The sequence below is a fragment of the Dromiciops gliroides genome, chromosome 5, assembly GCF_019393635.1.
Source record: "Dromiciops gliroides isolate mDroGli1 chromosome 5, mDroGli1.pri, whole genome shotgun sequence".
NCBI classification, from domain to species: domain Eukaryota; kingdom Metazoa; phylum Chordata; class Mammalia; order Microbiotheria; family Microbiotheriidae; genus Dromiciops; species Dromiciops gliroides.
Genome location: NC_057865.1, coordinates 166,320,026 through 166,343,609, shown reverse-complemented (window position 1 = coordinate 166,343,609; position 23,584 = coordinate 166,320,026). Strand labels below are relative to the sequence as shown.

Sequence of the window (23,584 nt, the reverse complement as noted above, 5' to 3'; positions counted from 1 at the left end):
ACTAATCCTGTACGTACAATCTCCCAGCACATGACCCCCAAACAACACACACACACACATGCATGCACACCATACCCTAGAGGCAAAGTATAGTTTCCCATCCAGATTGGAGATGTTCCAACAAGTGGGTGAGAGGGATGTGAGCAAGTGTGGACATGTGGGAAAGACTTTATTCACTAAGTTGATTATGTTGCGATTTGGAACTTTAAAGCATTTTCTTTTGTTTCATGGCCCAGATATGCATGTAAAGATTCCTATTTGTAGAAAGGAAATTTAATTAAAAGGAAATACAGAATTTCCTTTCTGTCATTTGCACTTTTCTCCTGCAAAGCACACATACTGCATTCTGAATGAATGGGAACAGAACTGATCTTTTCCCCCTGGAGCTCCACCCTTTCTTAAGAAACTTTGTAATCATATTTTCTATTTTTATTTATTCCTTCTTTGTCTTTTGACTCTGTTAAAAGTCAAGTTTTCCTTTCTCGTTGGTGATTATTTAAGAAACTTCTTTTAAAAGCAAAAGCCACAGCATATCACAGGGGCTCACCAAAGATTTCAGTGACCATTCCTTAGATGAAACAGGTTTATACAAGCCCCTTTCATACTCAGAACAGAGACTGGGTTGCTCTCTCTGTCTCTGTCTCTCTATGTTGCTTATGCTAGTTGGAAGAGATGTTAGAGATCCTTTAGTCCAACCTTCTTGTTTTATAAATGAAGAAACTGAGGCTGAAGAAAAGCCAAAGGAGTTGCCCAAGGCCAAAGTACCAGTCTGAGTCCATCTGCCATGGACCTTGCCATGCAGATTGGGATTGGAAGGGGGTGGAGGGTGGTAAGGGAGAGAAAAAGAGATATGGGGGAAAGGCAGTAGTTCTAAACACTGGCCAGGCTTGGTTAAAGCCTGGTTGCTACCAGTGACAGCTGGGGCAGTTAGGTGGCACAGTGGATAGAGCACTGGCCCTGAAGTTGGGAGGACCTCACCTCAGATACTTACTAGCAGTGTGACCCTGGGCAAGTCACTTAACCCCAATTGCCTTAAACATACAGGGTCCTCTCCAGTCATCCTGATGTGTATCTTGCCACTGGACCCAAATGGCTCTGGAGGAGAGAGTGAGGTTGGTGACTTTGCACAGCCCTCCCTCACTAAAATCCAATTCACTGTTACAACCAAGAATGTACTGCCCTGCAAAATTAATCATAATCTTTCAGGGGAAAAGATGGACATTCAATGAAATAGGGGACTTTAAAACTTTCCCAATGAAAAGCCCAGAACTGAATACAAAATTCAATCTACAATTACAAGACTCAAGAGCAGCATAAAAAAGTAAAACATGTAATTCAACAAGGTTTAAATGCTTACATTCCTACATGGAAAGAAGATATTTTTGAGAACTATATCTTTATCGGGACTGATAGGAGAAGTACACATAGACAGAGGGTGTGGGCATAAGTTAATAAAAACTTAAGGGGAGGGCAACTAGGTGGCGCAGTGGATAGAGCACCGGCCCTGCATTCAGGAGGACCTGAGTTCAAATCCGGCCTCAGACATTTAACACTTACTAGCTGTGTGACCCTGGGCAAGTCACTTAACCCCAATTGCCTCACCAAAAAAAAAAAAAATTCAAAAAAAAAAAACTTAAGGGGTGACAAAAAGGATTACACTGGGAGAAGAGGAAAAGGAGGGCAGAATAGGGTAAATCACATCACATAAAGAGGCGCAAAAGACCTATAACAGTACAGGGAAAGAAGGAAAGGGTGAGCATTGTTTCAACCTTACTCTCATTGGATTTGGCTCAAAGAGAGAATAACATACACACTCAGTTGCGTATGGAATTTTATCTTACCCTATAGGGAAGTAGGAAGGGAAAGGGGAAAGAAAGGGGTGGTATGTTGATAGAAGGGAAGGTAAAACTAGGAGGCAAAGGGGGAAAGAAAAACGAAGACTGGGCTGATAGAAGGGAAGGCAAAACTAGGAGGCAAAAGGGGAAAAGGCAAAAGGGAGGTGGGGCTGATAGAAGGGAGGGTAGACTGAGGGAGGTTGTGGTCAGAAGCAAAACACTGATGAGAAGGGACAGGGGAAAAGGAAAGAGAAAAGTATAAACAAGGGGAAAAATAGGATGTAGGGAAATACATAATTAGTAATAATTACTATGAATTTGAATGGGATGAACTTTCCCATAAAACAGAAGCAGAATAGCAGAGTGGATTAAAAAAACAGAATCCTACAATATGTTGTTTACAAGAAACACACTTGAAGCAGGAGAGATACACATAGAATGAAGGTAAAAAGGCTGGAGCAGAATATATTATGCTTCAGCTGAAGTGAAAAAAAGCAGGGGTAGCAATCCTTATCTTAGACAAAGCAAAAGCAAAAATAGACCTATTTAAAAGCAATAAGGAAGGAAACTACATCTTGATAAAAGGTACCATAGGCAATGAAGTAATATCAATACCAAAAAAATATGCACCAAGTGGTAAAGCATCCAAATTCTTAGAGAAGAAGTTAAGTGAGTTATAGAAAGAAACAGACAACAAAACTATATTAGTGGGGGACCTCAACCTCCCCCTCTCAGAACTAGATAAATCTAGCCACAAAATAAGTAAGAAAAAAGTTAAGGAGGTAAATAGAATTTTAGAAAAATTAAATATGATAGCCCTCTGGAGAAAATTGAATGGGGATAGAAAAAAATTATACCTTTTTCTCAGTGGTAGATGGCATATACACAAAAATTGACTATGTTTTAGGGCATAAAAACCTCACAGTCAAATGCAGAAAAGCAGAAATAGTAAATGCATCCTTTTCAGATCATGATGCAATAAAAAATATGTGTAATAAATGGCCATGGAAAGATAGACAAAAAATTAATTGGAAACGAAATAATCTCATCCTAAAGAATGAGTGAGTCAAACAACAAATCATAGAAACAATCAATAACTTCTTCGAAGAGAATGAGAACACTGTGACAACATACCAAAACTTATGGGATGCAGCCAAAACAGTTCTTTGGGTAAATTTTATATCTGTAAGTGCCTACATGAATAAAATAGAGAAAGAGAAGATCAATGAATTGGGCATTCAACTAAAAAAGGTAGAAAAAGAACAAATTAAAAATCCCCAATTAAATACCAAATTATAAATTCTGAAACTTGAAGTAGAAATTAATAAAATTGAAAGAAAACTATAGAATTAATAAATAAAACTAAGAGCTGGTTCTATAAAAAAAATAGATAAACCTTTGGTTAATTTGATTTTTTTAAAAAGAAGAAAACCAAATTACCAGTATCAAAAATGAAAAGAGTAAATTCACCACCGATGAAGAGGAAATTAAAGGAATAATTTGGAGCTATTTTGCCCAACTATATGCCAATAAACTTGACAATCTAAATGAAATGGATGAATATTTACAAAAATATAAATTGCCCAGATTAACAGAAGAGGAAATAAGTCCTTAAATAAGCCCATTTTAGGAAAAGAAATTGAACAATTTATCATTAAACATCCCTAAGAAAAACTCTCCAGGACCAGGTGGATTTACAAGTGAATTGTACCAAACATTTAAAGAACAATTAAATTCCAATACTATACAAACTATTTGGAAAAAATAGGCAAAGGATAGAGCACCAGCCCTGGAGTCAGGAGTACCTGAGTTCAAATCCAGCCTCAGACACATAACATTTACTAGCTGTGTGACCCTGGGCAAGTCACTTAACCCCAATTGCCTCACTACAAAAAAAAAAAGGCGAATAAGAGATCCTACCAAATTCCTTTTATGAGACAAATATAGTGCTAATGCTTAAACCAAGAAGAGAAAAAACAGAGAAAAAAAATTATAGACCAATCTCCCCAATAAATACTGATGCAAAAATTTTAAATAGAATATTAGCAAAGAGATTACAGCAATTTATCACCAAGATAATACACTATTTGGGTTTTTTTAGTAAGGCAATTGGGGTTAAGTGACTTGCCCAGGGTCACACAGCTAGTAAGTGTTAAGTGTCTGAGGCTGGATTTGAACTCAGGTACTCCTGACTCCAGGGCCGGCGCTCTATCCACTGCGCCATCTAGCTGCCCCAAGATAATACACTATGACCAGGTGGGATTTATATCAGGAATGAAGGGCTGGTTCAATATTAGGAAAATGATCAACATAATTGACCATATCAATAACAAAACTAACCAAAATCATATGATTATCTCAATAGATAGAGAGAAAGCTTTTGACAAAATACAGCACCCATTCCTGTTAAAAATACAAGAGAGCATAGGAATAAATGGAGCTTTCCTTAAGAAGATAAATACTATCTATCTAAAAGCACCAGCAAGCATTATATGTAATGGGGATAAGTTAGAAGCCTTCCCAAAAAGATCAGAGGTGAAACAAGGATGTCCATTAAATCTAATTCACTGCAAGTCATGACATCACCCCAATGTCATGGCCCTCTTTGAGAAGGAAGGACAAACACCAACCTGTGATAGGTACAGACACCAAAACAAAGGGAAATGAATGACTCAGGAACTTAAGTGAGACTGAGAAAAAAAAATCAGGAAACCTTGAGTTGAATCACCAGGTGTCTGTTATATTCGTGAATCACTGGCATTGAGAGAACAGGAAAGCCCTAAGAGAAGCTGGACATTGTAAAATATCACTGCTATCAACCACTGAGAGGGCCTGAGTGAAGTTCCACAGAAGCCACCATCCACCTCTCCATTCTTGTTTTTCCTGATTTAAAAATATTTTTTTCTTCCAAGAACCAGCATTCAAGATGGATGTATATTTCTTACAGTAGTGGTTTTCCAGATTTAAAAAATTACTAGGACTTTAATTTGTTAGGGACTTGTGATTAAATGTGTTTTCTGTGTTTTGCATATTCCTTTAAGAAACACTTTTTAAAAAGTGTTTTAATATGTTCAAAATTTTAAACCAGTTTAAAAAAGATGATGTGTTCAAAAGACACCATAAAGCATGGTGGATAGAAAGCTGGCTGGCCTAACAGCCAGGCAGGTCTGGGTTCAAGGTTTGCCTCTGACTCACACTGGCCCTATTGTCAGTTAACTTCCCATTGTCCTAGGCAACTCTGAGGCAGGGCTTCTTCATCTGGTTCTCCATGAATTTGGTGGTGGTTGGTTTTGTTTTGTTTTGTTTTGTTTTATAATTGCATTTCGATATAATTTATTTCCCTTTAATACTGCATATTGTATACATTTAAAAATGTGATTCTACAAAGGGGTCCGTAGGATTTACAGATTGCCAGAGGGGTCAAAAAACCACAAACACTTAAGAACCTCTGCTCTAAGACTAAGTGGAAGAAAAGATTCAGCTCTGCATTAGTAGAGAGAGTTCTCTCTTCCAGGAGTATCATAGCAATGAAATCACAGGTCCAGTCCCTACCCTTGCCTTAGGATGCCTAAAAGAAACAGGCATTATTTTCTATGTCCGTACTTGAGTGTTTCAGTGCCTCTGAGATCTTAGCCATGTAGGTATTGTCTCCATCATGCCACAACCCATCCGTACTGTAATGATTGGAATGATGCCACCTGCTGGAGACTTACTGTAGAAGAGTTCTGCCCATGAAGCGAAGGTCTTTGAGGGCAAGACCAGGAGTCTTTTCTTTGGTGTCAGGAAGTGACGTGGGCTAGTGGGAGGAGGAAAGAAGAGACTGGCGCTCAGTCTCGCGCCCTTTTCCTTTGGGACTCTGGTGGAGAGCGGAGCTAGAAATGTGCTCTCCCTTTAATAGATAGGAATCTATGCCTTTCTCTCTCTTTACCAAATTCTTATTCTCCTTAATAAATGCCTAAAAGCCTAACTCTTGCTAAAGTTTATAATTTATTGGCGACCACTCATTAAATAGTTTAGACAGTTTAGCTAGAATTTTAGCCCTTAACAGTACCTTGTTACTATGAAATTCTTGTCCATGTGCTCCCATAGGTCCCCTATATAAGGTCTATCCCATATCCTGGATTTTGTGCTCTACATATTGTGTATTTTCATGGGTACCATGACCTTCAAGACGCTACCATTCTACAGTCCGTATAAGACACCTTGTTGAAGCAACTAGGCTCTCTCTGGTGCTTCACTCATGCTACCTGACCAGCTTGTTCCCTTTTCTGATATCATATTTCTTGAGTGATAGACCTTCCACTATTTCTTCCTCACAAATCCTAAACAGAAATATGCCAATGCTCCTTAATCCCACCAGCCATATATCTCCATTGCCACTGAGATCACCCACAACTTTGATTGTTCAGCAATTGTGATGTTCCAAAATTTGCCACTATATAGCATCACCAGAAGAACCGTTGTATTAAAAAGATGCAAGTTTGCTCCAAGGAACGGCTTTGGCTCATCAGAAATACAGCACTTGGGGACAGCTAGGTGATGCAGTAGATAGAGCACCGGCCCTGGATTCAGGAGGACCAGAGTTCAAATCTGGCCTCAGACACTTGACACTTACTAGCTGTGTGACCCTGGGCAAGTCACTTAACCCCAAATGCCTCAAAAAAAAAAAAAGAAATACAGCATTATGCTATTTTCCAAATTCAGTTTCACCCATTCTCTTCTTCCTGTTCGACTCTGGCATAACTCATTGCTCATCAGTGGTGCCTGTACTAGATATAAATACTGCTGTGGTAACATAATGGACTGCTTTCCAACTGCATGTTCTTGTCTGGACAAGTGGTATTTTTCATCTATGTAATTTTTCATGTACAGATTGTTAGGCCTCAGTATCACTGAAAAGGCCTCTAATGCTTTGGGGCTTCATGCGGTTAGTACAATATCATCTGCAAACAGGAGTATCCATCTAAAGGATACTTTTTTCACTTGGACTCTGTGCAAGACATCATTCAGGTCAGGGACTAACATTTTTGTCAAAGTTATGTCCAGCAAAGGATAGAGAGAAGGGGTGGTCGGATAGGTAAGAAGAGAACCAGGAGAAAGTGGTATCCCAAAAACCTAAAGTAAAGAAAGTTTCTAGGAGAAGAGAATGATTGACAACATCCAAGACTGCAAAGACGTCAAGGAGAATGAGGATTGAGGAAAGGCCAGATTATATTTATAAAGTACTTTGCAAACCTTAAATGCTGTATAAATGCTAGGTTTTGTCTTTTTTTAAATAATGTATAAATTGTTTTGCTGCTTCTAGTCACTTCTCTCTGCATCAATTGCAGCAGTTTTTTCTGCAAGAGTTCATATGGGTCTTCCCAATTTTCTCTGAAATTATCCATGTCGTCATTTCTTGTGGCGTAATGATATTCCATACCAAAATAATATTCACATTCCATATTTTTTTAGCCATTCCCTAATAGATGGGTATCTTCTTAATTTACAGGGTTTGGGTTGGGGTTTTTTACTACTACAAAAAAGAGCCACTATAAACATTTTTGAACATACAGGTCTTTTTCTTTTTGCTTTGGTCTCTTTGGGGTATAACCTAATAGTGATATTTCTGGATCAAAGGGTATTAATGATTTAGTAATTTTTGACGCATAGTTCCAAATTGCTATCCAGGAACACTGGACCAATTCACCAGTTCCACCAATACTGCTTTAGTATGCCTGTTTTCCAGTAACTACACCAACAATGATGACTTTCCAGTTTTGTAATCTCTGTCAGTCTGCTGACTGTGAGGTGGAACCCTAGATGAGGAATTCAGTTTTAAGAACCTTTTATGTGAAAGACACTGTACTAGGTACTGGGTATGAAAAGAAAAGGGGGAAAAAAGGCTCTGCCTTTGAAAATGGAATAAGCATTTATAGAGTACCTACTATGTGTCAGGTACTATCCAGATGCTTTACAAATTTCATCTCATTTGGTTCTCACAATAACCCTGAGAGTTAAGTGCTAGTATCATCTTCTCTTTACATTTGAGGAAACTGAGGCAAACAGAGGTTAGATGACTTGTCCAGGGTCACACAGCTAGTAAGTGTCTGAGGCAGTATTTGAACTCAGATCTTCCCAACCTAGCACTCTATCCACTGCACCACTTCGCTGCCTCATATAATGAAAGATGCTTACATTCTACTGGTCTTAATAAGCACCAACCTCCTTGTTGAACCATTTTGTTCAACCTGGCAAGTTGTTTACTATGTTTTTTGTTTTGTAATTCTTTTCTTTTTATTCTTTTTTTTTTTTTTGCAGGCAATTGGGGTTAAGTGACTTGCCCAGGGTCACACAGCTAGTAAGTGTCATGTGTCTGAGGCCGGATTTGAACTCAGGTACTCCTGACTCCAGGGCCAGTGCTTTAACCACTGCGCCATCTAGCTGCCCCCTTGTTTTGTAATTCTAAATGTACATAATTCAGCTACAATGTGGGTTAAATTTATTTTTATGGACTCTGACTAACAATTATAACATTTTCTCATTAAGTAATTCTAATTCACTAAGTAAACTTTTTTTTTTTTTTGTGGGGCAATGAGGGTTAAGTGACTTGCTCAGGGTCACACAGCTGGTAAGTGTCAAGTGTCTGAGGCTGGATTTGAACTCAGGTCCTCCTGAATCCAGCGCCAGTGTTTTCTCCACTGTGCCACCTAGCTGCCCCAAGTAATTCTAATTCAATAAACATTTTTCAAGTATCTATTATGTACAAGGCACAATGTTAGATCCTGGACGTACAAAGATTAAGGTGCTTACATTCTAGTGGGGGGGGGGAGGATTTAATATTTTTCCACATATAACTAATTAGACAAGGTAAGGTATGATGGGCGCACAGGAGAAATCCCTTATAGCTGAAGACATCACACAAAGCTTCGTGGAAGTGTCATCTTCACTGAATCATGAAGAAAGCATGATTTTGAAAAAGAGAAATGGAGTGTATTCCAGGGATGGAAGTGGGATATAATATTACATGTTATAATATTCAGCTTTGGTTATAATTTTATTCATGACATTATTATGCAAGTGTTGTTAAGGGAGATGTATTCTGAGAGGTGAGTGGCATATTAAGTTCAAGAAACCACTATTAGGCCGGTTGACTAGAACATAGAACATATGAAGAATTTGTCAACAGAAGTCATGTAAAACCAGACAGGAAAGTATGGTTGGAACCAAATCATCAAGAGGTTTAAATAACAGGCCAAGGAGTTGGTATTTTATCCCATAGGCAATATTGAACTGCTAAAGTTTCTGAGTAGAGAAGTAACCTGTGTATTAGGAAGGTGTTGGCTTCTGTATAAAGGATGGATTGGAGATGGGAGAGATTAGAGGCAGGCAGGCTAGGTAGAGGGCTATTGCAATGATTAAGGTGAGGCCTCCCGACAGAGAAGCAATAGACTAAACATATGCATAATGAGACATGTAATTTTGGACTTGACTAATATGGGATTTTGTTTTGCTTGACTATGCTTATTTGTCATAAAGATTTTGTTTTCTTTTCTTCTTATAGTAGGGAAGGGGGATGGGAGAGAGAGAATAAATGCTTGTTCATTGAAAAAAAAATGTAATTGTGAAGGTGAGAGTTGATGATGATCTGTTTATAGAGTTCCTTAGTAAGTGGGTGCTATACCAGAGAAACGTTTTCAGATTGTTTGTGTTGTCAAAGTAAGTTTGTTAGCATTTGTAGATCTCCTAAATTAGGAGGGTGTTAAATCATACTGATCTGGAGAATGGAGACTGGTAGGAAAAATGCTAGAATTAAATTAAATTCTGGGGCCATCCCTGTACAAAATCTTTCATTTCTTTATTTCTTCCCTAACCTTCCCTTTTCATATCCGTCTGTCCCACTTCATAATTTTTAACAAGATTGCCTTATTTGAGATAAGTTTTCCTTTATACCCCAGACTTTTCCTCCCCTTGTAACTTTTCATCAAATGTCACTATTACCAATTATCCCTTGGAGTTATCCAATTAAATCTGCTGGGGAGGGGAAGCTGAACAGCAGTAAGCAATATGATGATGATAAGCAGACTGATGCTCAGGGGAATTAATGCTGCAGGAACTCAAGTGCTAATTAATCATCACTAGCCATCTGATTGGGCTCTCAGTTAATCAGCTAAACAACATTACTACAGGGTTTATCAGTCAATCAACAAACATTTATTAAGCACCTACTATGTACTTGGCACTGGAGATTCAAAGACTAAAGTGAAGCAAGTCTCTGCCCTCAAGAAGCTTACATTCTTTAGGAATTAACATGTTCATATAAAAGTATGTACGAAATCAAAATGAGGTAATTGGGCAGGGGGTACTGGCAGCTGGAGGAAGAAGGCTATTATAATATTAGATGTTATTATATTAGGCTTTGGTGATGATGTATTCAAGACATTATTCTGAAAGTGTCAAGGGGGATATGTATCTTCAAGGAGATATTTGGGTTCAGACAGCTCTTTTGAAGCCTTTCAGACCACAATTAGCTGCCATATCTGTAGGCAGACCCTGCTGACCTTTAATCTCCCTTAGTTTTCCCCACATTCTAAACAGGAATAACAAGTATTTTATTATTAGAATCTCTCTCTCCCTCTCTGTCTCCCCTTCTCTCTCTCTGTCCCTCCCTCCCTCCCTTCCCCTCTCTCTCCCTCCCTCCTTCTCTCCCTCCCTTCATTCCCCCCCCCCAAGAAGCTTAGAGCTTACAACAATAAATGCTAGAAAGATAAGATAAAAAACTGGTTTTTCCTAAGAAGCTAATGAAGGAGAGTGGCTTTTTGGCTCACTAGTAGCCAAGACCAACTCAGTTATCATTAGCCTCCTATAGGTCTCTGTTGGCTCTATCTGAATGGTAATATTTGTTATAGGCAAGTAAAATGGTGAGCAAGTTAAGGTCATATGGGGAGTCGCTGCCATAAATGGAATGAGAAACCTTAGCTCTGCTCTGTGGGCTGGGCAAGCTGATTACCATCCTCTTCCCGAGCAAGAAGTTTCAGACAGTAGTGGACTCCTATCTCAACTGTATATCGACCCATCTTTTATGGGACTATTTTCACTTCATTGAAACCACTGCTATGTTCTTTTTCTCTTCTCCTCCATTCTCCTACCCCACCCAACATGTAGGATGATGAAAGCCTAAAGCACCTTACCCATGAAGAGAAGGACGTCATCCTGTTTTTTGAAGAGACAATTGATTCCCTAGAAGATGACTTGGAGGAAGAAGCCCTTTGTGATAGTGGTATCCACTGTCACTCTCCAAGGTCACTGGAAGAGAGTACTTCCAGTCACTCTGAGCCAGAAGATATCATTGACTTGGTGAAGCCGATACCTGAGGATCAAGAAGGGAAATGCCTTCGGCACATGGCCCAAGTAGCAGGTGATATGCAGCATGAAATACAAACTAACAAGGCTGTTTCCAGGTTCCCGTTGACTCAGTTAATATTCCTCAGGGCACACAAAAAATTTTTGCTTACTACCCCACCCCACCCCCACCCCCAGTGCTAGCCAGTGCAGAAACTTGTCGAGGCTTGTCAAGTTTTAAATTTGTGTTTTTGTATAGATGAAACATGTACATGGTAATTGGATTTTCCAGACAAGACAGCACATTTTGTTGCCCCCTGTGATTAAAGAAACACATAAGAAAATCCCCAAAGGGGCTGAAGTCACAAATAGAATAAGGAGGTCTACAAATGACTTTTGAAATTATAAATAGCTTTTTCATGAGAGTTTCTAAATTTCTATCAAGGATTGGCCCAACACATACCTACCAAATAGCACCTTCCAACTTATCCCAGATTGATCATGAGGAATATTAGCAAAGATGCTAGCTCTGGAATCAGAGGGACCCAGGTTTGAATGCTCTCTCTAATGCTGTCTGTTTGGCCTTGGGCAGATTACATAACCTCCTTGGGCCTCAGTTTTGACATCTGTAAAATGAGGGGTTTGCTAGATGGCCTCTGAGGTCCCTTTCAGCTCTCATTCTTTAATCCTGTGCTCCTTGGATTCCATACTTCTTTTCCTGTGTGGGGCTGGTGGTGATTTTTCACCAGCTCTCATCCCAACAGCTTATCCAAAATTCTCTTGGTTGGTTGGCATGATTTTAAAGGTAACTCTTCACCCTTCTTTTCTCTTAAAGAAAACTCAGGGTTTAAGAAATGGAATTGTTCATTCTGTATGAATAATGCCAGTTCTCTTCTTTGCTGGGGGGGGGGGAGGGAGAAAAAGCCTTTTCCCTATTGGCTAAGAAAGACCATTTTAGGGTATCAGGAAGAAAAATGTCAACACCTTCAACATATCCAGTATCTATAATGATATTTCTATAGGCATTCCCTCATAGATGTATATCATAGCTCTTAGTATATGGTTTCCAAGAGTTGAAAAATGGGCTTTGCACTTAGCAAGACTAGTCCATGAACAACAGACATCTGTCTCACAATTGTACTTAAGGCTTATCCATCTTGGTAGATCGTGCCAAAGTGTCCTGCTGCCTTAGCCTTAGAGAATCTATGCCATGATGAGGCATCAGAGTGAGGCACTCCTTTCCATTCTCTCTCATTATCCCTTGCCTCCTCTGGTTGTAGGATCTCAAAAATTCTGGAAGAGAGTTTTGGAAGGATGGTAGCAGATACTCTCCCAAGGAGTTACTGCTTTAACTTCATGGTTATTTCTTCAAACTTAGATTTCCACAATATTTTAAAACATAAATAGCCCTTTGTGAGATATTTTTACATAAAAGCTGTTATGTCTATGTGGACCTGTGATTTTTCAAGCAAACAATTTGTTTCTTTACCCCTGTAATCAAGAAGGGAACATGCTGTATTTAGCAACAGAGAAAAGGTGCCTTCTACAAAAGGGAGTGCCCAAAAGATCTTTGATAACACCTTAGGCCCATTATCAAGTAAGAAACCATCATTTGGGGCTTCTCAGAAATATTCTTCCAACTCTTGAATTGCATTGGCTATAGACTACAAACAGACCTTCCATTGCTACTGTAATCTTTAGCTTAAGCACACAAGGTTACCCCATCTAGGAGCCAGTGGAAGCTACACTGAACCACATAACTCATATTGCTTTTGAATAAGCCACTTAACCTCTTAAAATGGCAGGCTAGGTTCTGAGTCCCCTACTAAATGGTAATAAGTTAATGGACAATTCAAAACTTGCTGATAGAATAGTTCCCATTTGTGTCCTAGAAAACGCTTCACAAATGGGAGGGGAGACTGGAGAGTAACAGGCCTGCACAGTGAGTGGCAAAGCCAAGATTCAAACCATGTCTTCTACCTTGGAGTCCTGTCTTTTTGTTCACTTTCCCATCACTAATGTATTGATCCTGGCCCCACTTTATGAAAAGCAGAGGCCAGGGGAACTCGGATAACAGGAGGTGCCCCAGAAATGCTAAAAAGCAACCAGTAAAGGAACCAGTGAATTTACATTAACTGAGGAAAATAACTTATGATGGTTTTCTCTCTCATCTCATTTTACAGAGTCAGAAAATATTAAGAAAGAAGAAGTACCCTCCCTAGAAAGCAAAAAGGAAACAGCTGACAGCATTTCATTGCCAGATTCTACGGTTCCTGAAAGTACCCTTCCTCTGGCTCCACCCCTTCCTGCCTCGACCCCGCCTCTTCCTGCCTCAGCCCCTCCCCTGGATGCCTCAGCCCCTCCCCCGCCTGCATCAGCCCCGCCCCTCCCTGCCTCGCCCCCAATGTCTCCCCAGAAGGAGTCATCCTCTCCGCCGGCAGAGCACCCAAAACTCCTCCACTCTGTACCCACTCCACTCGTCATTGCTCAGAGGATCTCCGAGCGATGGGCAGGAAATGAGGGCCCGTCGCCTACATCCACTTCGGTGGAGGGGAGGTTCAGTGGATGGAAGACTAGGACCTTTGCCTCGCCGTCTTCTCAAAATGGAGAACACTCCCCATGGCACCGGCATGCCCTGGCTTCCCAGACCGTCCCTAAGATTCACCGCTTCCCCAGCAACATCAGCGTAACTAACAGCGCCGGGAAGGATTTCAACAAGACCATCTCCAAAGCAGCGGTCAATGTCCAAGAACGCAAGGCGCAGGTTCTAGCCAACATCAATGGGGTGGCCTTCCTTGGCCCAGGCGAAGCGGAAGACCGGTTACAGAGGAACGAGCTGACTGACCACAGAAGGAGTCTCCTCCCTGAGCAGGCTGCGTGTGACGCCCTGAGCAAGCTGAGCGTTGTAAAGGAAGCCCCGGACCCAGAAAAAGGACGACAGACGAGCATCGACCAGTGTTCCAAGGCTGTGCAAACAGAACAAGCCACCACGCTACCCAACGGCTACCAGAGCATCCACGAGGCTTTGAAGAGTGAGCCCAGCCCTTTCGTCTCTTCTGGCAAGACCATAACCTTCCGCCCCGACTCGGCTCTTCCCAACAAGATCACGCGGCAGAACGTGGCCAAGAGTTTGTATGAACATCGGCAGCCGGACATTGGCCAAGATGTCAGGAGACGGTCGGGCTCCCTCCCAAGAGCTGTAGGATTCCGACCCCAAGGCATCACCGTGCAGTTTGCTGGCCGCGGTTCCACGGAAGAAGCTCGGCGAGAGGCTCTGAGGAAGCTAGGGCTCCTAAAGGAAACTTTGTGAAGGATGATGCAGTGAGGGATGCTGAAAGGGGAGAGGGAGGCACTTTTGGTTCTGATGGGCTAGCCCAGTCTAGCAGAATGGTTGTAATACTCACAACATTCCCCTCCCTCTTAAAGAGCCAGGGGGAGAAAAGAAATGTTCGGAGAAACACAGAGCTGATTTACCTCACTGAAGACTTATAGGTAAAGGCCAAAACACCATTCCCAATTGCTGTGCCATTTGTGGGGTTGGAGCTTCCAGGAAAGTTGGTTCTAACTGTCATCAGGCTTTGACATCCCTGTTCCACAATCCCCCATTTGAACTTTGGTCTCTACCAGTAGAAGATATGCATCCTGCCACACTTCTAAGTCTTCCTTTTTCCACACACAGGCAAAATCCAAGAAATGGAGAGGGGGGAAGGAAGTAGAGAACAAACTATAGACCTTTCAAACCCATAGACTTCATGGATTGTAAATGCCATAACCTTTTTTTTTGGGGGGGGGGGGCGGTGTTTTTACTTGGCATTCTTGAGCCACTTGCTTCCTGTCCTCTTATAATCATCTTCTGTCCTGAAGTACCTGGCTTGAAATAACCAGTTCCGACTATGCCATCTGTGTTTTTCTTCCATCTTTTTTTTTTTTTAAGTAAGGCCTTCTGTTCATATTTCTTTCTGATCGTTATTGTGCCTGGTATATCTGTTTTGGAAGGGGAGGCTTGTTTTAGCACAAAACATGTACTTATTCTCCACCCCCTGCAAATGAATGTGCAATCTGGGTTGCATAAGAATTTTTTTTTTAAAGATTTAAGTGAAGGCTTTATAGTTGTATTACTATAATTTCAGTTTGAAGAGTAGAGAGGGAATGGTGAGGACTTTGATAAGGATGGTGTTTTTTTAAGAAAACAAGACTTTTCAGACTGGGAAAACCCACACCCACATACACATTTGTATGTGGCTTCATAACATTTGATGAAGTGTCCATTTTCTACAGGATACAGCCTCTTCTTCCTATAGTCTTGATGCACTTTTAGCCATCTTCTGTTGGGGATAAATGACACAGAAGAAACGCAAAGCTACTTGAATGCATAATCAGTTTCTAATCTCAATATGTCCCATTCCTGTGATATTTCTTCAGATCAAAAGTAGCTCTTCCCTTCAAACTCTTTTCTACTTCTCCCCAATTAAAATTCTCCCCTCCGCAAAGCCCTTCCCCCACTAAGGAATCCAAAGAACTCAGGTGTTCTTTGACACAAAGACCACTGGCTGATCGTATTCCCAGAACAGTCTCTGAATTTTGTAAGCAGTTACATAACCAGAAGGGTGAGGAAAAGGAACTGACTCTCTCTCCCTGTCATATGTCTCATATGCCAAGTTGTAGCCAAGAACAAGTTTATTAATACTATTCAAGGATGGAATTTTAAACCTTTAAAAATAGATTGGGAGGGGCTAGACTAGGAGACCCAGGCACAGACTTTTATTATTCTCTCTTAGCCATCACGGTAGCACAGCAATTTTTTTCCCTGTAAATGTTGCTTAAATTCAAACTTTTAAATGTGCTGTGAAGGAAATTTTCCATAGTATTCAACTTTGCCTCATAAGTTATATAAAAAGATTGTACTTAAAACCACCAGTATTTAATACCTCACCCCACCCAACCCCATGAATTAATCTCATTTGTTATGGAATCTGGATACTATTTAAAATAAGCATTTAATTTTCACAGCCTTTTTAATAGTTTATTTTAAAGTTAACTTTGTTGGCAGCAAATGTCTAAGTGATTCGTCAGGGCCATGTTTCTGTTAATAGAATGAGATGCATTCTGTTTAATCATTCAAAAGGAAGAAGTTGAAAAATATTCCATCAGTTGGATCCAAGGGTCTCGACATTGCAGAAACTTTAAAATAATCTATATTTGTCACATTACCTCTTGGTGAGGTTGCTTTGTCTTTGGTTGTTTTAAATCTTTGTCATCCAGTAATTTCACCGAGTTTGAGATGAGTTTTGCTATTTTAGTATATTAATCTTTATGATGTTTCTTTGAAAAATAAACTTGGAGATTTTCTTAAGTCCAAGAGGGTGTTTTTTTTTAAATGGGGCTTTGAAAGTGCCTTGCACATAGTAGGCACTCAATAAATGTTTATTAAAGTTAAAGCCAAGTCATTACACTGCTATACACACACACACACACACATATACACACCCCACTATGGTGATCTGACCATGTTCAAAAATCTACTAGTTCAAACAAGAACCAGCTAAGTGATACATTGGATAAAGGGTTGTGCCTGGAGTCAGGAGGACCTGGGTTCAAGTCTAGCCTCAGATACTTATACTGGCTGTATAACCCTGGGCAAGTCACTTAACCTGACTGCCTCAGTTCAAACTAGAAGCCTCTGGTTGGTGCAATATATAGAAATCAGAGCTGAGTTCAAATGTGACTTCAGACACATAATAGCTGTGACCTCTGTCTCAGGCTCTTCATCTCCAAAATGGGAATAATGCTAACACCTACTTCCCAGGGTTATTATGAGATTAAAATATGACAGAATTTGTAAAGCACTTTGAAAACTTTAAAAATCCTACATAAGTACTAGGTGTTTATTTAAATTAAAATGGGAGTTCATTCCAAATTAAAAACACATAATGAAAATGGGACACACTTAAAACATCCATTTTTCCTGATCCAGCCTCATCTTCCCTTTGAAATAGTCCCTAAGAAATATCCCCCATCTGAGCCCATGTCTTTAAGCACTGAAAATTTAGGATAAAGTATAGCTTTGATTTTACCAGAGGGTCACGCCATCCAGTGAGAGTCTTACAACCTAATAAAGGCAGAATGATAATATTTAACACACACACACATCCTTATTTCTTCTCCTTTCCCCTTTAGCTACGTCTGCCCCATGAGGATGAACAAATTTATATACACTCACTTCCTATTACAGTAACATTTTAGAATAGAAGAATTTGCTAGAATAGAAGGAATGTCAATAGCTAACAGAGCCAGTTTGACTGGATTGTAGAGTACTTGAAGAGGCTGATGTAAAATAAATCTGGAAAGGTAGGTTAGGAACCAGACAATAGGAAGCTTTCCAAGTTTGGGATCCTTTTGCTCAGGGGCCTGCTTCTCTCTTTCAATCTTCCTTGAATCCAGTGAGATGAGAGCAAGAAAGCAAAGGGCTTTGTGCCTAAACCTGGTTTTTGCTGCCTTCACCTAAATCAGCTGACTTTTTTTTTTTCTTCAGTAGTAGACTGGTTGTGTGGGATCCTTCATTCTGGAATGTCCTGACGGAAAGGTCTTTGGCTTAAGATATCCAAATGAAAGGAGCTCCCATGAAGAATGTGGCTGCGCTTGAATGATGCTGCATGGAACTTAAAACACTTGCATTTTTTAAAAGAGAGCTCCGCCTTTTCCCATGATTTTAAAAATAAATTCCTTACGGGTGAAGCTCTTTGCTAAGAAGGCACAAAGGGGCTCAGTGTTATACGGTGCCTATTCTCAGTTTTAGGATGGTTGGTGAGGAAGAACAGGGGATAGGTGTGGGGGGTGGGGCAGGCCTAGGAGACAGCTCTGTGTAATTTACCCTTGTCGACCTTGTCCTTCTCCTGCTAATGTTTTCCTGGTAGAAGTATGATGTGTATTATTTATATAATATAGCAGGTTTAATAAACATTTCTTTTCCTAAATGGCTTCTTGTATTCCTGAAATTTTTCCAAGAAGAACAGTTGTAAATTGTACCACTGGAAAAGCATCTACCTTTTTCTAACCTTTTCCTTTTCTCCACTGTCTGCTGGTAGTTGGTAGAAAAATAGGAGACGGAAAGTTCAAATGTGAAGGGCTTATGTTTTTAACCAAATTGACAAGTTACCCAACAGATTTTTGGCATCTTCACAAGGGTTTTTTTCTTTTTCTTTTTTTCCACTTCAAAGTTGAGGCAGCAGTTTTGCATCTTCATTATTAATCTCTGTTAGTTGAATATGGTCTTTATTTCAAGTCAGAAAAAGAAGATAAGATTGTAAATTATCATGCCCTAGGAAACTTGGAAATGTCTTAATATTCAAACTGAGCCATAGACTGCTTTTCATTGGAGGCAATCTGAGTTAAGTGATTTGCCCAGAGTCACACAGCTAATAAGTGTCTGTGGACAGATTTGAACTCAGGTCCTCCAGGGTGGCTGCTCTATTCACTGCGCCACCTAGCTACCCCAATCATTCTATTTCAAAAAGAAAATTCCCTAAAAAAAAAATTCTAGAAGTTTTTCAAAATGAGACCTAGACAACAGTATACTTTTCTTTCCCCTTCAAGATAATAACTTTCAATTTTCAAATGCTTTCCATATTATCAAAGAGAAAAAAAAAATCATGGATCAAAAGTTGGAAGAGACTTGAGAGGCCATCTAATCCAATCCCCTCATTTTACAGATGAGGAAACTGAGGAGCAGAGGTGAAGTGACTTGTCCAAGGTCACACAGATAAGTGGCACAATTGGGATTTGAACTCAGAGCTTGTACCCCTTCTGTTGAGCACTTCTCTTCTTCACCCCCCATGTCCCCCTTAGCAGCACATTCCATATCCAAGGTCATTCAATATTCAACATCAAGTCTGACTTGGGCAGCAAACTTGAGTCTATAACTCCAGTCTTAGCAGGATTTGGACCCAGTTCTTACTTTTCACTGCTAATGAGAAGTGACCTGACAACTCCCAAGAATCAGGTGAATTAACCCCTCCTGAAGAAAAGACCTTAATAGAAGTTACCCTCTGTGTGTGTGTGTGTGTGTGTGTGTGTGTGTGTGTGTCTGTAATTCCATGCCCCTTTTCAACTTCATTGAATTCATGTCTTTTTCCAAGTAGGAAAGCATCTGTTGGTTTGGATTCTGGAGTAGTCAGAAGACCTAGGTTCAAGTCTAGGGTGTGATACTTAGAATCACAGAATTCTAGAATTGACAGATACCTTAGAAGTCATTGAACCCAAACTTCTCATCTTGCAAGTCAAGAAATGGAGGCCTTGAGAGGGAAATTGCTCAAGGTCTCATAATAAATGATGAGTAGGGTGAGAAAAAAATACCTTGTCAAGTAGGATGGGAATATGAGCTGTCACAGGTTTCATTCATAATATTCCATCCAACTTTTTTTCCCCTCCCAAATGCATAACATGTGGATCATAGTACTAAGTGCTGGAGTAAATGCAAAGTTTATATATGATGGGTTCCCTGTCCTCGTTTATAGACTAATGGGGTATAATAATAGCTAACATTTATATATGCAGCAGCTAGGTGATGGGATGGATAGAGCTCGGGTCCGGTATCAGGAAGACTCATCCTGAGTTCTAATCTGACCTCAGACACTTAGTTGTGTGACCCTGGGTAAGTCACTTAACCCTATTTGCCTTAATTCTTCATGTATAAAATGAGCTAGAGAAAGAAACCATTCTAGTGTCTTTGCCCAAAAAAAAAAAAAAGCCCAACCCAAATGGGGTCACAGAGAGTAGGACATGACTGAAAAATGACTTAACAAACATATAGTTCTTTAAAGTTTGCAAAGAGCTTTATATTTACTATCTCATTTAATCCTCACAACAACCCTCAGAGATAGATGTTGTTATCCCCATTTGCAAAGGAGGAAACTGAGGTTCAGAGAAGTTAAGTCATTCCTCCGGGTCACACAGTGTCTGAGGCAAGATTTGAACTCAGGTCTCTCTGACTCTAACATTCTATCCACTACTTCCCTTGATGTCTCTATATGGCTTTCAAGGGATGTGTATTATGGTGAAGTACATTACTTACAAAATAGTGTTATCACAGGTCTGAGGAGAAAGGCTGTAACCAACCAGAGGTATCAGGCAAGGCTATGTGGAGGAAGCATATTAGCTAAGCTGTAAGATGGGTAAGAATTAGGGCAAAGATGGGACAGAAGGCATTCTGTAAGGTGTAATGTAAGCAAATACACAAAGACCAGAGGGCATTTGTCATAGCTGGGAAACGTAGATTAGATCAGGTTGGCCAAAGCATAGGGCATATCATCTAGTTGGACAATGAAGCTGGAAAGATAAGGGAGAGCCTTGAATGTTGGGCAAAGGAATTTATACTTGGTATCTATGCTTTTTAGTTCAGGGTTTCAAGAGACAGAAGTAGCCATACCCATCATAAGTTAACTGTGGTGTTCAATGAAGGACAGATGACCCACAGGAATATACTCATTTGTTCAATGAGTGTATAACAAGACAGACATTCCTTGGTCTACCCCATCTGAGTGCATCTCTTTGGCCCAGAGAAAATACATTTATCTCCAGAAGGTAAGCTCTGTCTATACAATAATAACCCAGTCATGGAACTGACCTCAGATCTTAGAGGCTGAGAGGTTTTTATACTAAGGAAGACAAGAGAACCTGACTCCAAGTCTGGAGTCATTTGCAAATGCACAGATCTGAACTGGTTGAGATAAAGCTAAACACAAGGGAAGCAGAATTTCTTTGGAGGCAAGGGTTACACTCATGATTATTTGTTAGTAAATATTGTTGTCTGTCTCAGAGTGAAAATGCTATCCACATTGAAGAAGAACTGATGGAGGATGACTGCAGATTGAAGTATACTATTTTCACTTTATTTTTTTCATTTTTTTTCTTTCTGGTCTATGTCTTTCACAACTTGACTAAATGGAAAAACATACTGTTGAGTATCAACACATGTCTCTTCCTCTAAGCAAATATGGCACATAGTTTAAGCAGCCTACATCAAAAGCATTTGTTCTATCATTAAGTCGTGTCTGACTCTCCATGACTCTGTGGACCATAGCACTCCAGTACTGTCTATGGGGCTTTCTTGGCAAAAATACTGGAGTGGTTTTCCATTTCCTTCTCCAGTGGATTAAGGCAAACAGAGGGTAAGTGACTTGCCCAGGTTCACACAACCAGTAAGTGTCTGAGGTTGGATTTGAACTCAGGTCATCCTGACTCCAGGACCAGAGCTCCATCTGCTGAGCCATCGAGCTGACTCATCCAAAGCCATAGAGAACCCCTAAGAGTTTTTGATAAGAGATGTGACATGTCTAAGACACAGGTTTTCCAGCAGTCCTAGTGCAGCTTTAAGCTTACTAAAGTTTCTAAAGCTTCAAACTTAATTGAACCTTTAAAGACACCTTTTATTTTAATATTCCAAGGTTTTGTGATTTTTGTTGGTACGGACATACCCTCCACCAATACATATTGCAGGTCCACCATAACTTAGTAGAGTTGATCTCTTGGAATTGCTAGGGCCCAAAAATCAATGAGGCGATGATCCTCCCCAGATTTAGCCAATCCTAGACGACAGACACAGTCAGTCACTGGGCTCACACTCCAATCCTTTCCTTGGTGGATCTTGATAGCCAGAACTTACACTCAGCTGGGATCACCTTCAAGAACCAGAATCACCTTCATGCCCAGGAAGAAGCACAAATGTTGAACTTTAAGGAAACGTACAGTAGAAAGATGGTTCAGGCCGTCAACAGTTTGGAGTTTTTCCCAGAGTAAACTCAGGATGGGAACATGATTCACCAAAAGAGAAAACGGTTCTGTTGGGTGAGGACTCCACAATGGGACCTGGTTCCTGGGAGTTACCTTGGGCTCACCACAACATTAAAAAGACAGTTGACCTAAGGCTTCGTGTGTTAATTTTTGGAGGCTAAAGTTCAGGAAGGATAAATTGGAAGAGAGGAAGTAGGAGAGAGAAACACTGTAAGAGGTTAGTACAGAAATAATGGTGATGATGGTGGTATTTAGCATTCATATAGCATTTTGAGATTTTCAAAACACTTTACATATAAGAGGCAGCCTGTTGGCTCAGTAGCTAGAGCAATGGGCCTGGAATCATGCAGACCTGAGTTCAAATGTGGCTTCAGATACTTACTAGCTGTGTAACCCTGAGCAAGTCACTTAATCTGTCTGCATCAGTTTCCTCTAATGTAAAATGGGGATAATGATTGCTCCTACCCCACAAGATTGTTGTAAGGATCAAGTGAGATAATATTTTTAAAGCACTTTACAGAGTGCCTGATATAGTTTTGTTGCTTAATTGTTTTTAGTTGTGTCCAACTCTTTGTGACTCCATTTGGGGTGTTCTTGGCAAAGATAACTGGAGTGGTTTGCCATTTCCTTCTCCAGCTCATTTTACAGATGAAAAAACTGAGGTCACCAGGGTTAAGTGATTTGCCCAGGGTCACACAGGTAAGAAGGTATCTGAGGCAGGATTTGAACTCAGGAAGATTGGTCTCCTGACTCCACTGTGCCACCTGACATATAGTAGGTGCTTAATACATCCTTGTTCCCTTTCTATTATTTCATTTGATCCTCACAAGAACCCTAGGTGGTAGGCACTATTATTATCTCCATTTTACATATAGGGGAACTGAGGCAGAAAAAAGTTAAGTGACTTGTGCAGGATTGATCGCACAGCTTAAAAATGTCTAGGGCAGAATTTGAACTCAGATCTTTCTGGCTTCACATCCAACATTTTATTCATTATGACATCTAGCTGCCCAGTAGTCAGGAGAATCGTAATGAAGGCCTGAGCTAAGGTAATGGCAGAGGAATAGATAGGAAAAGATGTAAAACTGGGGGGAAGTAGAACTGACAGAACCTGGTAATCAATTGGATATGAAAAAGGAAGAGGCAAAACCTTATTGTGAACAGAATGTCCCATACAGGAATTAGCAACATTAGGGGAAAAGGTAATGGCAACTTATTATAGTTTTAATTCTGCCCTAATATACATCTTTGCTGCCTAGATTCACTCAACTTCACTTCACCAAGTAGAACACTCCTTATCTCATTGATTGAGGGCAACTATAGGCCTTGCTACTTCTTGCTAGTTCAGTTGTCCCTTTGCTAGTCCCTGGAGTATGTCCACTTCCTCTTTTCCACCCACAAGTCCACGGGAGGGCATATTTATGCTCTGGTAAGGAGAACTCTTGGAAGGTTAGAGCCCTTATCTACCTTACCTGATGGCAGAATGCCTACTGGGTCTGACTCAGGGCCACTGGGCTCCTAGCCTGCTGAGCCTGGAGTATGTCAGGGCAGTGAGAACTGAAAAGTGTAGCTATTTCTAAGTAATGAGTTTGGTGAAGAATTTCTCCTGCCCTCTGCCTTCAGTAGGATAAATAGCCACT

The 23,584-nt window shown here is 40.3% G+C and overlaps 1 protein-coding gene across 2 annotated transcripts in view; it reads left to right on the top strand.

Moving 5' to 3' along the window:
- Positions 1-18,098, top strand: part of PROSER2 (proline and serine rich 2) — a 75,505-nt gene extending 57,407 nt beyond the window's left edge. For both annotated transcript variants that reach the window (XM_043966599.1, XM_043966598.1), the window contains exons 3-4: positions 10,980-11,232; positions 13,340-18,098. In XM_043966599.1, coding sequence (XP_043822534.1) covers positions 10,980-11,232; positions 13,340-14,466 — 1,380 coding nt within the window. In that variant the 3' untranslated portion in view covers positions 14,467-18,098. The remainder of the gene's footprint in view (positions 1-10,979; positions 11,233-13,339) is intronic.
- Positions 18,099-23,584: the final 5,486 nt, after the last annotated feature.